Source organism: Hyaena hyaena, unplaced genomic scaffold, assembly GCF_003009895.1.
Source record: "Hyaena hyaena isolate Hyena2069 unplaced genomic scaffold, ASM300989v1 scaffold_663, whole genome shotgun sequence".
NCBI classification, from domain to species: Eukaryota; Metazoa; Chordata; class Mammalia; order Carnivora; family Hyaenidae; genus Hyaena; species Hyaena hyaena.
Genome location: NW_024081296.1, coordinates 137,098 through 155,004, shown reverse-complemented (window position 1 = coordinate 155,004; position 17,907 = coordinate 137,098). Strand labels below are relative to the sequence as shown.

General features: G+C 48.0%; 1 protein-coding gene and 1 long non-coding RNA gene across 6 annotated transcripts; one reads left to right on the top strand and one right to left on the bottom strand.

Moving 5' to 3' along the window:
* Nucleotides 1-2,405: 2,405 nt before the first annotated feature.
* Nucleotides 2,406-10,265, top strand: NFE2 (nuclear factor, erythroid 2). Of its 4 annotated transcripts, XM_039217015.1 has the most exons (5): nucleotides 2,406-2,666; nucleotides 2,774-2,881; nucleotides 6,431-6,662; nucleotides 6,905-7,073; nucleotides 8,266-10,265. In XM_039217015.1, exons 4-5 carry the CDS (start codon nucleotides 6,960-6,962, stop codon nucleotides 9,271-9,273), a joined length of 1,122 nt encoding a protein of 373 aa, XP_039072946.1. In that variant the 5' UTR covers nucleotides 2,406-2,666; nucleotides 2,774-2,881; nucleotides 6,431-6,662; nucleotides 6,905-6,959; the 3' UTR covers nucleotides 9,274-10,265. The 4 variants fall into 4 exon arrangements, with proteins under 4 accessions (XP_039072946.1, XP_039072945.1, XP_039072949.1 ...); XM_039217014.1 differs by lacking the exon at nucleotides 6,431-6,662 and having other exon boundaries at nucleotides 2,774-5,207; XM_039217018.1 differs by lacking the exons at nucleotides 2,774-2,881; nucleotides 6,431-6,662.
* Nucleotides 10,266-12,454: 2,189 nt separating this feature from the next.
* Nucleotides 12,455-15,601, bottom strand: LOC120220040. Of its 2 annotated transcripts, XR_005525444.1 has the most exons (3): nucleotides 15,320-15,601; nucleotides 12,832-12,918; nucleotides 12,455-12,596 (listed from the first exon to the last, which is right to left on the bottom strand). It is a non-coding gene; the product is annotated as an uncharacterized LOC120220040 (long non-coding RNA). The 2 variants fall into 2 exon arrangements; XR_005525443.1 differs by lacking the exon at nucleotides 15,320-15,601 and having other exon boundaries at nucleotides 12,832-14,822.
* Nucleotides 15,602-17,907: the final 2,306 nt, after the last annotated feature.

Here is a 17,907-nt window from a genome sequence, read left to right as displayed (position 1 = left end):
CTCTTTCTCTCCCTCTCTCTATGCCTCTCCCCTGCTCTGCTCTCTGTCTCTCAAAATGAATAAATAAACATTAAAAAAGAAAGAGAGAGAGAAGAGAAAGAAGGCTGTTGACTCTGGACATTAGGAATCTGAGAGGAGGAGGCTGAAGGAATCATTCCCACCCCTGAGGGCTGTAAAGGGTGTTCACGAGCCAGGACACAGCCTGGGAAGGGCTGTAATGGCCTCTTCCTATAGGAGGAAAGTGGGGGAGAGGTGGGAGCGACACTTTTGCCTGGCCAGTCGCCTCAGTGAAGACTGTTCACTCAGTCCGCTGTGCACCATCGTGTCTGTCCCCCTGAAATAAGCAGTAAACTGCCCCCTTAGCTTGACTTTCAAGGTCTTACAATCTAGCTCCGAACTTTCCAGGCTTCCCTTCCGCTGCGTCCTACCCCACACCCCACCCTGGTAGACCCAAAGTACTACTTCATGTTTCATGGCTCTTTTCCTTCACACCTTTGCTCAAAATGCCCTTCTCCCCCTCTCTGTCTGGTGAACCTCTAGTCATTCTCCACAGCCCAGGTCCATTGTCACCTCCTCTGTGAAGCCTTTCCTGAATTTCACGAAACAGAAATTCAACTCCACAGCACTTAATATAGACCTTTATTTGGATAATTCTCCAACTGGACTGTGAGTGAGGACATAGACTATGTCTTATTCATCTTCGTGTTCCTGGAGTATAAAACATAGTAGACACTCAATAAACATTTTTGAATGAATGAACGAGCGATGAGGCTTGTGTTATCCACAGTTGTATCTGCAGTGCCACAACCGTATCCTGAACTGGTAGTTTTTCATTCAAAAACAGTTTGTTGACTAGCTGCAACTTGATATCATTATTTAGTCAGCCACAAGTGTGACTATCTCCACCCTTCATCCCCTCTGAGGGGCCGGAATAATATGCCACTGAGACAGCTGTGTCTGAATGCCCAGATTCCAGGTACATGGCCCAGATTCATGGCCAGGTCATCAAGAGATTCTGGACCCACATGTGACATGCAATGAAGCCATGGGTCCCCTCCTGTCCTACATAGATCACGCATGTAGAATCATCATCTCCTGGGCTAGAGATGGAATCCGAAGGGTGTAACCATGGGTTTGGTGTGGGTGTTGATCAGACCCTCGCACACAGGCTGCAAGAAGGCTGCAAAGAAGCCGCATCAAACTGCCTCTTGAGTTGCTTGCTTATGCTGCTGGCTGTGGAAGGTCCTAAGGGAGATGTGGGGTTGATGTGGAGCTGTAGGGGTGGGGAACACTTGTAGGAGGACTCCCAGCAGCTATTCATTACCAACAGGGACAGAATATTTCTGTTATTTTAACAGCGAGCAGGAGCCTAATCAGAGAATGTTGGCTGGGTGCCAGCTCTGTCTTGGGGCGGCACCTATCTGCCTCCCAGCCTTTGTTTCCAATATAACTTGAACATTATAAGAAGAAAAAAATAGAAGAAAAGCCTCAGCTGCAGCTTTGAGGACTGCAGCTAGACATCGGAAGGACTTTCCTGCCAGCTAAGAATCAGCAAAAAGGAAGCTAGGAGGAAGCAAGGCTCTTCTAGTCTCTGGAGAGAGATCTGTTTGGCCTGGGTCTTGTGTTGGAGGCCAAGGGATGGTGGAGTGACTTCTCAGAGTACTTACTGGCCTGAGAAAGAGCTGCTGTGGGTGCCGGGGATGAACCTGATATCCTACACAGGTGTCCTGGCCTGTCCAGAGTATGTGGCTGCCATGTGCTCAGTGCCCCGCCTGGTACCCAGGGCCCCCTTTAAGAGAGGTGAATAATGTCCCTGCTGGGAGCCCCCACGCACACCCATCTCCCCTCACACACTGACAACAAACCTGGCCAAGAAAGAGGCCTTTGTCCTAGGACATCTGAGGCTGCTGGGGGAGGGGACAGGGCTACAGGTGAAAGGACACATCAAAGCAGCAACTGCCCCTCCTCCCCAAAATAGCTCCCCTCCCTCTTTCCCAGAACCCAGGCTTTCCTCAAATTAAAGCAACGCCCTAAATGCCCACCTGCCTAAACAATTGAGACACTAGACATGTGGTCCTTATCTTTAGCTGCCATCCACCTGGTTATGACTCAGTTTCCCTGCCTCTGAGAGCGTCAAGGGGACAGAAGGAAGGAGGTTACGACTTGTATAACGCTTAGAGGTCATTCTGGAGTGGGCTACCGGGTTGGAATTCAGCACATGCATGGGAGAAACGCAGGCCTAGCCGGACTCCTGGGCTCCAAAGGAGGGCTGGGAGACGCTGGGAGCCATGTGTGCCCCCGCTGGCCGGGAACAAGGTGGGGGCGGGGTGTGGGCAGAAACCACACCGGGCTCAAGTTTCCTCTCTTGGCCAGAAGGGGCAGGAGGAGAGGAGGGCCATGGGGAAAGGGGAGGGTTAGAGGAAGGACGGCGGACTCAGGCCGAGGGCTTCACAGTGGAGGCTGGTGCGCCGTCAGGCACTCTCCGTGCTCCACCGGGAGTCTCCGTACTCAGAGCTCAGTAATGGCCCGGGGGCGGGGCGCAGCCCTCCCCCGTTTTCAGAGGTAGCCGAGATCCTCACCCAGGAGGTGTCAGCCCAGGCCCAGCCTCCCCAGAGACAGCACGCGGAGCCACATCTCTCTCCTCACCCTGCTTGGACCCTGCACAGGTGCCTGATGGGCGGGTCGGGAGGGGGATTTCAGTGGGATCCAAGGGGCAGGCTGGGGAGGTGGAGGCGGCAGAGGGAGGAAAGAACCAACTTTCCACCCTCCCTAGGAGGTCTTAGGCCTTCCCAGGCTGCCCTTCATTTAGGAACTTGACATCTTTGGGACTTCATCTGGGAGAAGACCTAGATGGCTTCTGGAGCACTCTGAGAGGCTTGGGGTGAGAGGCTGTAGATGGGGACCAGACAGTCCTCTGAGGTACCTTCGAGGGGCTGGGGGGTGACCCTGTGTAACTCTTCAGCTGGAGGCTGCCCTGGGGGAGCCCATAGACTCAGGTATATGGCATCATCCTTCCCCTTACTCCATTCCGTGCACTGCCCTGTCTGGCCAGCTCGGAAGATTTGGGGGAAACTGACGAGTTGGACACTGGATGCCTGGATTGCCCTGAGGCACAGCTGCAGGATGGAGTGGTGGGCTTAGGGCTGTTGAGGTCTTGCCTTCTTTTGCCCCCTCTCTTCTCGATGGCCCTGGGCAGTTAGAGATCAGCTGGAAGCAGCAGGGAGAGGAAGGCATCGGCCCCCAGGGCAGGCCCTTCAGACGGGAAATCTTAGCGGCTTGGGAAGTAGGAGGCTGGGTAGCTGTGGAGCAGAAGAGGAGAGGTATCAGATCTGCTGGGGCTGGGATTCTCTAGTCATCGGCCCCCAAATGACTGAGGTTTGGTTTCTAGGGACTGAGTGAGGATAACAGAAACTTGTCACTTCCTCCCTCATTCCAGTACACCTGTTTGAGTCATGTATGCCCTCAGGAGACTAGATGTCACTGAGCAAATCTCTCTCCCCTTTTCTTCCAGTCTGTTTCTTTGTTTCACCTCTATGTGCCTCTCCCTCTTTGGGGGAATCTTCCTAATCTCTCTAAATAGCTTGCTTGCTTGCCACTCCACACCCCAGGTCTCTCTGATCTGTCCCCATTCTTTCATTGCTTCTGTTGACACCTGGAGAGGTGGGGTGGTCTCATAAGCTTCAGCACAGGATCCCAGAGGCAAGCACCCTCTCTGTCTCTTTCTCCCCATCAAGGCATCCCTTCCCGAATGGTCCTCATCTTGAATCCTTAAGCAGAAAGCTCCATATCATTCTGTGAGTACTCAGAGACTCAGAGAGAAAGATAAGGTCTTTCTGGGTAGGACCATCAGGATCAGAGTAAGGATGGATTATAGTCCCTGAAGAGGGGCTTCCGTCCTACCTGATACATGGTGGTGGGGAGGAAGATGGCCGTGTGACCTCTAAGTGCATGTTAAACTGGAAGGTGGGAACTGTTTACTGTAAAGCAAAAGGGACACTGAGGGGCCCACTCTACTTTCCCAGGATCTGTCCAGTTTCTGTGTCCTCTGTGATGTTCTGTTTGATCCAATTCTGACTACACCCTCCTCCCTGATCTATATCGCTAGCTGCCAGTCCCTGTCCTCCAGTCCCAACCTTAGAAAGGTAGGCTCCTAAGACCCAGAGGGGCCTATGTCTGGTATATAGACCACCACCAATCACTGAGTCTTTAGGGAAAAACATACTACTCCCCTTTGGCCTGGTATGAACTTGCCACGGCACCAGGCAGGTGGTTGGAGCTGATCCAGAGATTCTCATCTACTCCCTCTTCCCTGAGCTCTTGCCCCCCCGAGGGACCCTTCTGGATTCTCATTTTCTTATCCCACAGGTGCAGGACAGATTGAGCTCCTGGTCTTCATGAGAAGGGGCTGATATCTAGTCTCCGAGACCAGAGTAGCCTAGGACCCAGCCTTGCCTGGGTCATGGGTTTGAAAGCTAGGAGAAGTCTGGAGACTATTTGCCAGGCTCTTTTCTGGCTTTGTGTTCTTTCCTGTAAATACATATGGCTGGACTAGTTTAGCATTTCTCAAGTGGGGTGGGCTGCTGGCATCAGAAACACTAGGGCACTTGTTAAAATGCTGATTGCTGGGTACCTGCACCTATGAATTCAATTCAGTAGGTCCGGGATGGCTTGCAGGAAGGAGCCCATGTTTTTACAAGTACGATGGATGAATGCAGTGCAGTGCACGGTCAAGTTTGTGGCTGTCTGAGCTAGATGCCAGATACTGCCTCTCACAGCAAAGAGCTTCTCCAGTCCTTCTCCAGTCTCCGTTTAATGGAAGAAACTGAATGGGGAAGTGATTTGCCCAAAGTCACACATTTAGAAGGCCACAGAACCTGGTCTCCTGCCTCCTAGGGCAGGATCTTTGAACTGCACCTAAGAGTCAGATCCAGGAAGATACAAGAAGGGAGAAAGTGGGGTGAGGGTGAGGGGGCAGAGGGGGATGTGAAGGACTATGAGGCAAGAATCATCGCCCCTGCCCCCTAAACCCCTTCTCCATTCACTTTGCCTTTGGGCAATTTCCTCCAGAACCTGGGTGGGGGAGGGTGGGGTTCCGGTGTTGAAATGGCATCCTGGACAGACATAAACACCCCACCCACTTTGCCCACTGGCCAAGGTCCTGTGCCTACACCAGCTCCCAGCTCCGGGGATGGCAATATAACAAAGAGGTAGGGGCAAGGGCTAAGGTAGCCCCTCCTTCAGAAGGATAATTTATAGTTCTTACTAATTTGGGGTAAGTCAAAGAGTGGATTCCATATTAGATAGCTGTGATAGGCCATCTTTGTGGGGCTCTAAGGTCATGTAATTTAAAGTCATCCAGTCCAATCCTCTGTCCTTTAATAAGTTTCTCCCACCCCCAGCCTGCCTGCCTTTACTTATATGGCAGGGGGAGGGTGCTGCTTCTGGCCCTCAGATATTGGGAGGCCCCTGCAAAATCTACTTGGGATCTCTTGCCAAAGGCAGAGAGAACAGATGCAGGGAGGTGGGGGTGGGGAATAGGGAGGTAAGATGAGGAGAGGGGCAGATAAAGAGGGAAGATGAAGGTAAGGGTGAGGGTTTGTTGAAAATGTTAAGGGACCTCTGCGTTCAATTTATCCAACTCCCTGGCTTTATAAATGAGGAAACAGAAGCTCAGAGAAGTGCGACGGGCTTGCCCAACATCACACTGGTGCTTTGTGGCTGACCGGCAGCTAGAGCCCACATCAAAGGGGGGGGGGAGGTGAAGGGGAGTGTGTATGTAAGGCTCTAAAGGATATTCCCCAGAAGAGAAGAAAAGAGCCAGATTCCACAGAATTGACTGACTATTTAATAGAGGTCGTAGACCACCAATAGAGGATTGGAGTGGGGTGGGAAGGCGTCTGAGATGCCAGTACAGGCTAGCAGAGTTAGCTCGTATGTTCCAGGCCTGAGTCTGTTATTTACCAGGTTGGGTCTCAATTTCTGTATATGTGCTGCCAAAGCGAGCACTGGGTCTCAATTTCTGAAAGGACCTTATGGGGTCTTTGTGAAAATCAATGTTGTAAACTAATGCTCGTGAAACGTCAGCGCAGTTCTTGACAGTTCTTAGCAAGTCTCTGCTATGATTGTTATATTACTTTCGGAGCCCCGGAAGCTTGGCTGTGTGGGTCGGGGTATGGCTGAGATGATCCTGCAGGGACATAGGACACAGAGGTCCAGTGTCTCCAGAGACCATTCCTCCTCTGCTGCCTCCAGCTGATAAACCTCTTATCTGGCCCAAGCAGGGGAGCCCAGAGCCAGGATAGGAGGAGAAGGCAGGGTTGCTATCAGCCACCAGGCCTGGGCCATATCTCAGAGAAGGGGAGGGGCCGTCTGCCTGGTTCTTCTCGCAACACACTCCTTGGGGATCCCCAAGCACTCACTCTCATCTCAGGAAGATGAGACAGAGGAGGAAAACTGAGGACGGAGGAGGGAAGCAGGAGTGATTCCTGACGTTGCTCCAGAAAAAGGGACAAAGCAAACCAAACCAGAAAGTGTGACTTCTGCCCTGCCCAGTGATATACAGTGTGGGGGAGTAAACAGTAGGAGAAAGAGAAGGCATCTTGTCTGAAAAAGAAGGTAAAGACCTCCTGGGCTCCCAGAGGAACTGACTACAGCCACAGCAGGTGAGGTGGAGATCACACCGCAGAGAAGCCTTTGTAGCTTCAGGAGTTAGTTGATGAGGGCGACATAATTGGGGGGTGGGGGAGGTGGGGTGGGATGAGGCCTCGCCTTCCCTCAGGCGAGGCTGCAGGGAACTCTCCATGGAGGCAGGACAAAATTGCTGGGCCCTAGCAGGAGAGGTCTTAGCTTGTTTCTCTCTCTTTTTTTTTTTTCCCCTTCAAAACCTGTTTCTCCTTTGCCACAGGTTGCTGGGGCCTTTTGGGTTTTGGGAACCCTGGATCAGGCCCTGGCCCAGTAGGATGCCCCCGTGTCCTCCCCAGCAGAGCAGGAACAGGGGGACACAGTTGCCCACTCTGGAACTGGGAGAGATGGAACTGACTTGGCAAGAGATCATGTCCATCACTGAGCTGCAGGTGAGCAGGGCTGGGGGCCTTAGGGGGTGGGGTGGGGAGGGAAGAGCAGAGAAGCAGGGAGGCTGCTTGGGACTGAGACAGGGGGCTGGAGCCAACAGGGAACGTTTCAGACACTAGAAAAGGAAGGGTTGGAGTAGGAGGGAGATCTGGATGGAAAACCAGAATATTAAGGGGAAAGGGGTGTGGAGGAGCAGGGGATAGGGGTGGTGGAAGGAAGGATCTGATTGGGGTGTAAGCTCTCTCAGCAGCCACTCTGCTCGCATCTTTCTATCCCACCCCCTGCCCCGCCTTCCCTTTCTCATCTTCTTCCCTTCTAAACTCGCTCTCCTCCAATCCTGCCCATCTTCTTCCTTCATTTCCTCCCTTGCCCTCAGATGCTGGGCCCCTTTCCCTCAGGTAGCAGAGCAGTAGTTCAGGGGCCTCGGGAAGGGGGGGGGCAGACTATGACGGGGTCCTCGCCTCCTGCTAGTTGGACAAAGGGGTGTCTGTTGGCCTAACAATGATGTCTTTGTCTCCAGCTGGGCTGGAGCACGGTGGCTCCTCCATGTGGGTTGGGGGCCCTGTTTCCAGCATGTTCTCTCCTCCTCTCTGCACCTGGGCAGGGACAGAGGGACTGAAGAGGAGAGGGTAGAGTTAGTGCCAGCTCTCCAAGGTGCCTCTTAGCCCCCAGACCCGGCTCTGCCTGCCCCCCCCCACTCTCCCCTGCCACTGTGCCTGGGTCCTCAGGATCTGCCCTAAGCCCTCGTCCCATGCAGCAGCTCCCTCTGCTGGGCACCCAGGGCATGACCAGGGCCTGAACTTGACCCTTTGACCCCAGATAACCAGAGTAGGAAAGGGTTCTGAGGGGGTCATCATAGATAACAACTTCTTGTGCTCCTGAAGGAAATAAAGGAAGAACAGCCATTTCAACCCAGTAAGAACTTCTCCTGAAGAGGAGATTCTATACCATTGCAACATTACATAGTCTTTTCTGAAGTCAGACCCCGGTGACTTCCACTCGAGTTTAAGCTGCTTTCTGCTTGAGATAGCCTCACCTCACCCTTACGAGAAGCTTTGAATGATTTTTAGCACCTTTCTGTTCCCTTGTTATTATCTCACTGTGTCTTTCAGAAGGACCCAGCTTGGTCCTGAGAGACAGCTGGTTTCTCTTCCTCAGCCTGTCTCCAAAAATTCTCTATGGCTTTTCTTGCAGGGTCTAAATGCTCCAAGTGAGACACCGTTTGAGCCCCCTGCCCTGGCCCCATACCCTGGGCCTCCACCGCCCCCAACTTACTGCCCCTGCTCGATCCACCCAGATGCCGGCTTCCCTCTTGCTCCGCCACCCTATGAGCTCCCAGCACCCACATCTCATGCCCCAGACCCCTCGTACTCCTATGGCAACATGGCTATACCAGTCTCCAAGCCTCTGACTCTCTCCAGCCTGCTCAGTGAGCCCCTCTCAGATCCTTTGGCTCTCCTGGACATTGGGCTGCCAGCGGGGCCCCCCAAACCTCAAGAAGACCCAGAATCTGACTCAGGATTATCCCTTAACTATAGTGATGCTGAATCTCTTGAGCTGGAGGGGACGGAAGCTGGCCGGCGGCGTAGCGAGTATGTAGAGATGTACCCAGTGGAATACCCCTACTCACTTATGCCCAACTCCTTAGCCCATCCCAACTATGCCTTGCCACCTGTGGAGACCCCCTTAGCCTTAGAACCCTCCTCAGGCCCTGTGCGGGCCAAGTCCACTGCACGGGGGGAGGCGGGGAGTCGGGATGAGCGTAGGGCCCTGGCCATGAAGATCCCCTTCCCAACGGACAAGATCGTCAACTTGCCGGTAGATGACTTTAATGAGCTGTTGGCACGGTACCCACTGACGGAGAGCCAGCTGGCATTGGTCAGGGACATCCGACGGCGGGGTAAAAACAAGGTGGCCGCCCAGAACTGTCGCAAGAGGAAGCTGGAGACCATCGTGCAATTGGAGCGGGAACTGGAGCGGCTGGGGAGCGAGCGGGAGCGACTTCTCCGGGCCAGAGGGGAGGCCGATCGGACCCTGGAGGTCATGCGCCAACAGCTGACAGAGCTGTACTGTGACATTTTCCAGCACCTGCGGGATGAAGCAGGCAACAGCTACTCCCCTGAAGAGTATGCTCTGCAACAGGCCGCTGATGGCGCCATCTTCCTAGTGCCCCGGGGGACCAAGATGGAGGCCACAGACTGAGCTGGCCCAAGGGGTGGGACTGTGATGGAGATTTGCTTTATTCCCTTCTGATAAAGGTACTCCCCAATCCCGAGGCCCCGAAGGAACTGGGTTCTCTAGGCCAGAAGGGGACAGTGGGAAACCTGGCATTTGGAGGGTCCACAGCGTATTCAGTGAGGCTTGCCTTGAGACAAGCATGTGAGGGGAGGGCTGGGATCTCTTTCCCGTGATTTGGCTTCCCAGGGCTCCAACTTCCTCCTCTTGTTTGAGCTTTGATATATAAAGCGCTCTACACTAATAGCCTTCCACACTGTGTCTTCCTTCTTGAGAGAGGGTGATGAGCTGAGTACTCCGAGTTCACTGCTTGGTGGTGGTGGGGAGGGAATCTTGCCAGGATTGTTCCTTTCCCCTACAGCTCTGTATGAGAGAGGTACACAGGAAATGTGGTTTTGAGCAGTGTGGAGATCTACCCCCTTCATCTTCTTTAGAGCCAGGAGCGGTGGATGATATGAGGAACCCCAACCTCCCTGGTGGCCCACTATTTATGGAGCTGAGATTGTGGCCAAAACTGGCTATACCTACTGTGCAAGGTCTCTGAAGTTTAGACCTCTTCTTTCTCAATCTTTGGAGCACAGAAAAGCTTCAAATGCCCACAGGACTTTTTCTCGCTCTCTCCCTCCTGTCTTCTGTATGACTTCCTTATTGTGATGTATCAGAGCTCTTTCAGAAGATTGAGATGCTCTTGGTTGGAACGAGAGAATTTGATTGGACATCAGTTTCAAGGGACTTCATACCCAAGTCTGGGCAAAACTTGCTTCATGGTGAAGTGGGATATGCATTTTCTCTCTCTCTGGTTATGTTAGACACACTACCCAGTTGTTTTGGGGCCTCCCTTTTCTAGACCCTCAAAGATCTAGGGCTTATTATTATTTTGTTCTTGAAGCAGAACACGATTAAGTTTCAGAATCCAGTGCACCTGCTTGGCTCAGTTCATTAAGCAATCTGACTCTGGATTTTGGCTCAGGAAATGGTCTCCCAATTTGTGAGTTTAAGTCCCGCATCAGGCTCTGCATGGACAGCATGGAGCCTACTTGGGATTCTCTGGTCTCCCCCTCTGTCTCTCAAAAATAAACATTTATCTAAAAAGTTTCAGAATCCATCATCAAAATCCAGTAAAATTTTTGACAATACACCTTCATCTCCCAAGTTGGAGTTGGGTGGTTCCTAATTTTTCTGGTCACTGAATGACACAAATTACCTCTTTAGGGTATTTTAATTGTTTACATTTCTATTCAATTTTACTAGCTCCATTCCAATGGGGAAAACTTCCTTTCAAGTTCTAATAGACAGTTGTGAGACATAAAAGCAGGCAGTGATCAAAGGAGGTGTAGAATCTTTATGCCTACAGATTCTCCAGAACATGGTCTCTAGCCTAGGGTTAGGGAATGAAAGCAACTTAAAGCTGATTCCTGAGAGACCTAAAAACATTTCAGACAAGTTGTTAACTGTTTTCTAAAAAATGAAAGAAAAAGAAAAAAAAAACAACGGCATCTAGTTGTAAAGGGTAGTGCCTGGGATTAGCTGTTCAGAAACTGCTTTAGTTCACCTGAGGAAACATCCGGTAGTGGTGTTTTTTTCCCCCACTTCTAACCAAATTCACAAAAGTGGTTAACTCAAGAGGCAAATTTAGACCTTCATTTATACACTGAGCACCTAAGTTCTAGAGCTACACTGGAGATGCAAACAGCTAACCGGAGAAATGTGTTCTCAAGATACACTGTAGCGGGTAAGACACCCACACACATGCAGCCTGGTACGCGCCTACCTAAAGCAAAAAGTGGAACGCAGCTGTGGACTGTGACTTGGGTTGTTTCAGATTGTAGGAACTTGAACAAGAGGGTAATTTTCCTCACCTAAAAAGTATGGGACTTATTAACCATCTTGTGTTTGTAAAACATGGGGCAAAGTACACAGAACGTAACAGAAGCATTAACCTCATTTTCAATAGGAATGAATGCTTTTGGCACTTTGGTGGCCTGAACTGTTAACTTCAGGTCACGATTAGATTCTTTTTATTTTTTTTTAATGTTTTATTTATTTCTATGAGACAGAGAGAGACAGCATGAGCAGGTGAGGGTCAGAGAGAGAGGGAGTCACAGACTGAAACAGGCTCCAGGCTCTGAGCTGGCAGTCAGCACAGAGCCCAACGCGGGGCTCGAACCCACGAACCGCGAGATCATGACCTAAGCGAAAGTCGTACGCTTAACCGACTAAGCCACCCAGGTGCCCCTAGATTCTTTTTAGATAAAGAGCCTGAGTGGGGAGAGGGGCAGGAGGGAGAATCTTAAGCACGCTCCAACTGTCGGAGGTTGACGAGAGGTTCTATGCCACCATCTTGAAAAGCAAGACCTCAGCCAAGATGGGGATGTTTGGCTGAGCCACCTAGGCACCGATTTGGTTCTTAAAACCATCAATATTGTAGAATTTAAGACTGCCTAGACATTCACAGCTCAATACCCCATTTTTGTTAGGTTGAAAACAGACTGGATGATCTTTTCTTGAACGTAGAAAATTTTAAACATTTGCTCTGGGGGCTGAATTATTGCTCAAATTTTTGGGTTACTTTTGAAAAACATCTAGGACTTCCATATTCATCTTATCCTGGTTCCAGATTAGTTTAGAACCTGTAGATAGCTGGCCAATACATACTTGCAGAGGCAACTGTACAGCTTCTCACTTGGCCAGAGAGAGCCAGTTTCTGATTTCACTAAACCAGGATACTGATGGGATGAAACTTTTACAGTAATACGTGCAGGATTAGGACCTCTTCAAGGGGTGCCTGAATGGCCCAGCTGGTTCAGCGTCCCACCTCTCTGCTCATGATTATTGCAGTTGAGTTTAAGCCTTGCATTAGGCTCTGTGCCAGCAGCTCAGAGCCTGGAGCCTGCCTCAGGTTCTGTCTCCGTCCCCTCCCCCATTCACTCTCAACCCAATTGTTCCTCCCTAAACTCAATTGAACCTGTGGTCCAATGGTTTCTATTAATAACATCGTCGCACCTTTAACAAACCTACATAAGTCTTACTTGTTCCTTTAGAAGGATCCAAAGAAGAATTAGTAAGGAACAAAGGGGGAAAGACTTCAACTCTGCTAAAAACTCTAGTTTATTACCATAGCAGGAAGGTGGGGAAAAAAAGAGCCAAGTCGAAATTAAAAGCATTTTATTAAAAAAAGTCCATTCATAAAACTGAATGATTAATTCAAGCTGCGAACAGCTAACAACTACATGGCAGTGAAAATGAAGTGCATAGTGGCTCAGATAAAGGTTGTCCTCATAAGGATGTTCCTGCCAAAATAAAGAAAAACGTCATGAATCATTTGCATCATTTGCATAAGCATTTGAAGGGTTCTATAATTACAGTGTTCCATTTACTGGGAACCCAGCTACTTGAATCACTTTTTGCTGGCTATGGGCTTTTACTGGACTAGGAGAGTTCTTTTTGTATTCAGGTACAGCTTCTGTTTCTCTACTTTGGCAATACCAAGCACTCTTGCCACTGTTGGGTTTGTAAAAAGCTTACCTTTTAGCCATGAATTTGGACAGATGAGTTTGTTTTGTTTTATATTTTTAAAGAGAGTTGATTTAGCCGGGAGTGGCAGACTCCTCCCTAGAAAAGTAAACAACCTTTAGAACTAGCTTTCTGGGAGACCAACTCCCAGCTCAGGGTCAACCCCCCACCCCCCTCCCCAAAATGGTCCACCCTCCCTCCCGCCAGCTTTTGGGGGAGATTCTAACACATTACTTTGAGCCATTATTTTAAGGAAATGGGTCAAAGGTAGGAAGGAAATAAAATTAAAGGGCAAAAAATATATGGTTACAGAATTAGAGTGTTTTACTTCCTTCGTTTGGGAGCCACCAAATCTAGGGTGTCAAAGTTAAGAAAATTCATCTCCAGAAAAACCAGGTTCAGCTTAACTGGACTAGTTTTGGCTCAATATATTAAGGAGAATGTTAACAAAACTGGATTTTAGAGAACACTATATGGATGGAAGTAAAATCTGTTCTTACCTACCAGCATAGCAATAAAACCTTTTCTCCTGGTTCTGACTGCTAGTCCTAAGAGTCAGGTGTGCCTTACTCTGGTCTGCCTCCTTTCTTGCGATGGTCACTGAAACTTCACTCCCTCCTAGCTTTCATGGAGCGTGCCATGGCCGGCCCCTGGCTTATCTGTACTCCACATACCACAAGTGTCTACTCTCAGCTGTAGAGTGTCTGAGCTCGGAGCCATTCGCGCTATGCTTGCTAGCAGTTCCTAGTAGCTGAACATCTCTCCTGGATCTTTAAAGGCATTGTCACGAATCCTGAGGTATCTGCAAACTCCCTCAATAGTTAAGGTTCCACCTGCCATTGCAAACTCAGCCGATATCAAACTCATGGAACTATCACCCATGCTTTCCCTCCCACCTCCCACCCACTCCCCCCTCCACCCTCCTCCCCAAAACTTCCAAGCAACACATCCAAGATATTGGGAGGGAATACACAGTCCTAGTGATAAACAATTCTCTATGCTGCCAGGTACAATGGCACTGAAATTGAGGGTACCAAAGGGAGGGCTCAAGAGAACCTATGTAACAAATAACAATGATCGGATATTATGTAACTATAAAAGGCTTCAGAAATCATTTTCTGTACAATTAACATTTTAGGATGGTTGTGTGATGTACCATAGTTAAAGGAAAACTGCAGTTAGCATGAATATACTAAAATTGCCTCCCCATCCCCAAAATTTTACTATCCAAATAAGAAATCCATATAGTTAATCTACAGACCTCTATTAAGGACCCACCAAACCAGAACAGAGTGTAACTGCTGTTTTCCTTTAATGTAAGCCTGTTTTTGCATTAAAAATAAGATATTCTTACTGGTGCTGGTCAGCTTAAAAAGGTCTCCCAAACACTTCTAATCTGTGGACTTATGGGGTGGCATTAGCCAGCAGCTGGTTTCTATTCTCTGGCAGAGTTTTGAACTTGAATTGTGATAGAAGCATTCAACATTATGAGGGGTAGTGGGCAGGGAAAGTCCAAAGCTCTGCCAGTCCCAAATCCATACAGTTGCCATTCCATTCAAGAGAATATTAAATCGTTTATTGATTACACATGATAATGGATGATACACAAGCTTTAATCCCATCTATAATTTTATCTGATACCATGATTCAATTTAGATATATTGCATAGGATGTGCCAACAATCATATTAATAACCAAATAAACTCCAGGACTTTGCTTGGGTGACCCTTTTAACGGTGAACTCCAGGTCACAACACATTAACTGTCAGTTCAACCACACCAATGTTTGTGGAGACAATGGATTCTGTGCCCAAGCAGGTTGCAAATAAAATTTCAAATGGAACCTGGCATCACCCTGAAGGAATTCTAACTTCACACTGTTGGGGTAGTTTACCAAGATGGCTTCAGAGTAGACTAACTTTACACAGCACATTTAAAAAAAGACACATTTATTCAGCGTCATGATCAGACTATTACATTTAGCAATCAACAGCATGGGTGCAAAAAAAAAAAATCTACATTAAAACCCTTTGTTGGAATGCTTTACACTTTCCACAGAACAGAAACTAAAATAACCTGTTATACAATTAGTCACAAATACAGTCCTCGAGTTTTTTGCCCATACACATGAGTATTGTCTAAAACATGTCTTCTTTGTAGCAGCTAGGCCCTGCCACCACTGTGCTTGGCTGAGTTCACAAATCTGTTGTAACCTGTAGCTTCCCTGTCACTTCTCTGGCTCTCCTCTCCTGCTAAGCTTTGTTTCCTGTTGAACAATATGGAATAAAGTTGTTAATCTAAACATATTAAGACTCAAGGCTACAATCCAATAGCAAGTTTTCTTTCCCACAAATTTTGCTGATCTGAATATTAACTTAATAGCCACAATTTTACTGCAATTATAATGTTAACTATGTTGCACTGCTCAGCTACATTAGGGTTACTGGATTCATTACAATTTATAAAAGTTAACTTGAAACATAAAGAGAGGTTTACTTACCTGGCAGTAATTAAAACCTTCTGCCACTGCCATAGCTACTGCTGCTGCTGGAACCGCCATAGCCACCTAAGAAAGTAATTTGTCCCTTTAAGTTTTAGAAGCACAAATACGAAGACTGTTTATATCACGGGCAATAAAAGTTCAGATTTAAGAGTTTGGGCACACATGATTTTCCCAATTTGATTGCACATTATCTATCAAATTTCAGTTGTTTTAAATTACAACTTTTCACTGTCAACTCACACCCCTCCAAAAAACTAGTGTATTCCTTATGGGATCTAGTTCATTATGGACACCTCACCCTCTAATAGGTACATACATACAACACCTTGGTTTCGTGGTTTGGCAAAGTATTGGCCTCCACCACCATAGGGGCCAGAGCTTCTGCCTCCAAAATTTCCTCCTTTCATGGGTCCAAAATTTGAAGACTGATTGTTGTAATTGCCAAAATCATTATAGCTTCCACCACCTCCAAAGTTGCTTCCTAGAAATGAAAAGAGGACCTTTATTTGTCACTTGAGAAAGATGGTAGTTCTGAATTCTATTTCGTACTTAGAATAAAATATGTCGCGTGATCTGCTTGCCTTCCTCCCAAACTCTGGTGGCTCCAATGTTTGATTACTTATTTCATCCTTTTCTGGGCAAGGCACTCAGTTGAACAATTTAGTACTCTATGTAAAAATTCACCCAACTTACCATGGCATAGTAGCACACTTCCTAGCCTGGAAGGCCTGTACCCATCCAGGGCACTGCAAACACATGCTGAATGTATCAACTAAGTGCCTAAGATCCCAAAGGACTTAAGACACTAAATCCTGCTGGAGGCTAATCTAATTCTGATTAAAGACAGGACTATCCACTTACGCATCTATCTTATTTGGGAGTGAGGCGGCCCCAGCTTAAAGCTAGGAGGAGGTAGCATTAGCAAGCCCGTTAAAAAAGAATACCATGCATTGTCCCACATAAGGCTTTTTAAGAGCATCAAATCCCCTTATGATCATAAACTCTAAAGAGCTAATCTAACTATTGCACCAAGTACTTGGATCACTGGATACCTACCACTACCACCGCCAAAGCCGCCTCCGCCTCCTCCGTTGTTATAGCTGTCATAGCTGCCACTCCCGCCATAGCCACTGCCCTGGTTTCCATAACCCTGTCCACCACTTCCATAGCCTCTGCTTCCTCCAGAGTAACCAGGGCCGCCTCCTCCATAACCACCTACAAGAATACAATTCTTCTCAATAAGACAAAAGTATTCAACAATCAAAAACCTGTGCAAGTGTAACGCCTAAAAGCCTGCTCACAGCATGCTGTTACGGTCAGAGCTGAGCTTGTCATGCACTAGGTTAGCTCTACTAACCTATTCTAGAGAGTCCAAAACAAACTTTTCACCTGTACACTGTTCAAGATAAACTTACCATCATTACCAAATCCGTTATAGCCATCCCCACTGCCACCATATCCACCACCACCTCGACTGCCACCAAAGCCACCTGGAAAAAAGTAGAGTTTTAACCACTTTCTGAGGTGTATTGGCCACATACAAATTACACTCTTCTTAAATTCAAGTTTTACGAAACCACCTGTATTACAAAAACGATCTCTATACTTAAGACTTCACCTTCTGGCTAGTGAGAAGCCAGAACATGAATAAAATTTAACTTCGGAAAAATTGGCCAATAGGAACATCTACCACAGGCTGCGAGTGGACAAGTTATCTGGGGGTAATCGAATTACAAGCTTACTATTAATTGAGTAGACTATATATAACCACACATACCACGCCCACTGAAGTTTCCTCCACGACCAAAGTTGTCATTCCCACCAAAACCACCTCCACGACCACCACCGAAGTTTCCAGAACCACTTCGACCTTAAAAGATAAGTTTTAAGTGTTAAGCTGTACAAACTGGAATTAACTAGTTGCCTGTAAGGTCTGATTAAACAAACCCACCTCTTTGGCTGGAGGAAGCACTAGCCATCTCTTGTTTAGACAGAGCCTTCCTTACTTCACAGTTGTGGCCGTTCACAGTATGGTATTTTTGAACTAAAAAATTTCAAAGACAACACAATCTCAAGGCTTAGCATACAGCATGGGTTTAAAAAACCTTGGTGAATGGCATACCCGATACTTACTAACAATCTTGTCTACAGAGTCATGGTCATCAAATGTTACAAAAGCAAAGCCTCTCTTTTTGCCACTGCCTCGGTCAGTCATGATTTCGATCACTTCAATTTTCCCATACTGTTCAAAATAATCTCTTAGATGATGTTCTTCAGTGTCTTCTTTAATGCCACCAACAAAAATCTTTTTCACAGTTAGGTGGGCACCAGGTCTTTGAGAATCCTATTATGAATAGGCCCAATTAAGTCACTTCCAAAGTAGAACTATTCTTAATCAAGATTAAAAGTTTACCACCCCCAAATGCAAAATCCACTTAGTGGCACACTTTTAAAAGACCAAGAATAAAAAATTATCACTCACTTCTCTCGAGACAGCCCTCTTTGGTTCTACAACTCTTCCATCCACCTTGTGTGGCCTTGCATTCATGGCCGCATCCACCTCCTCCACAGTGGCATAGGTGACA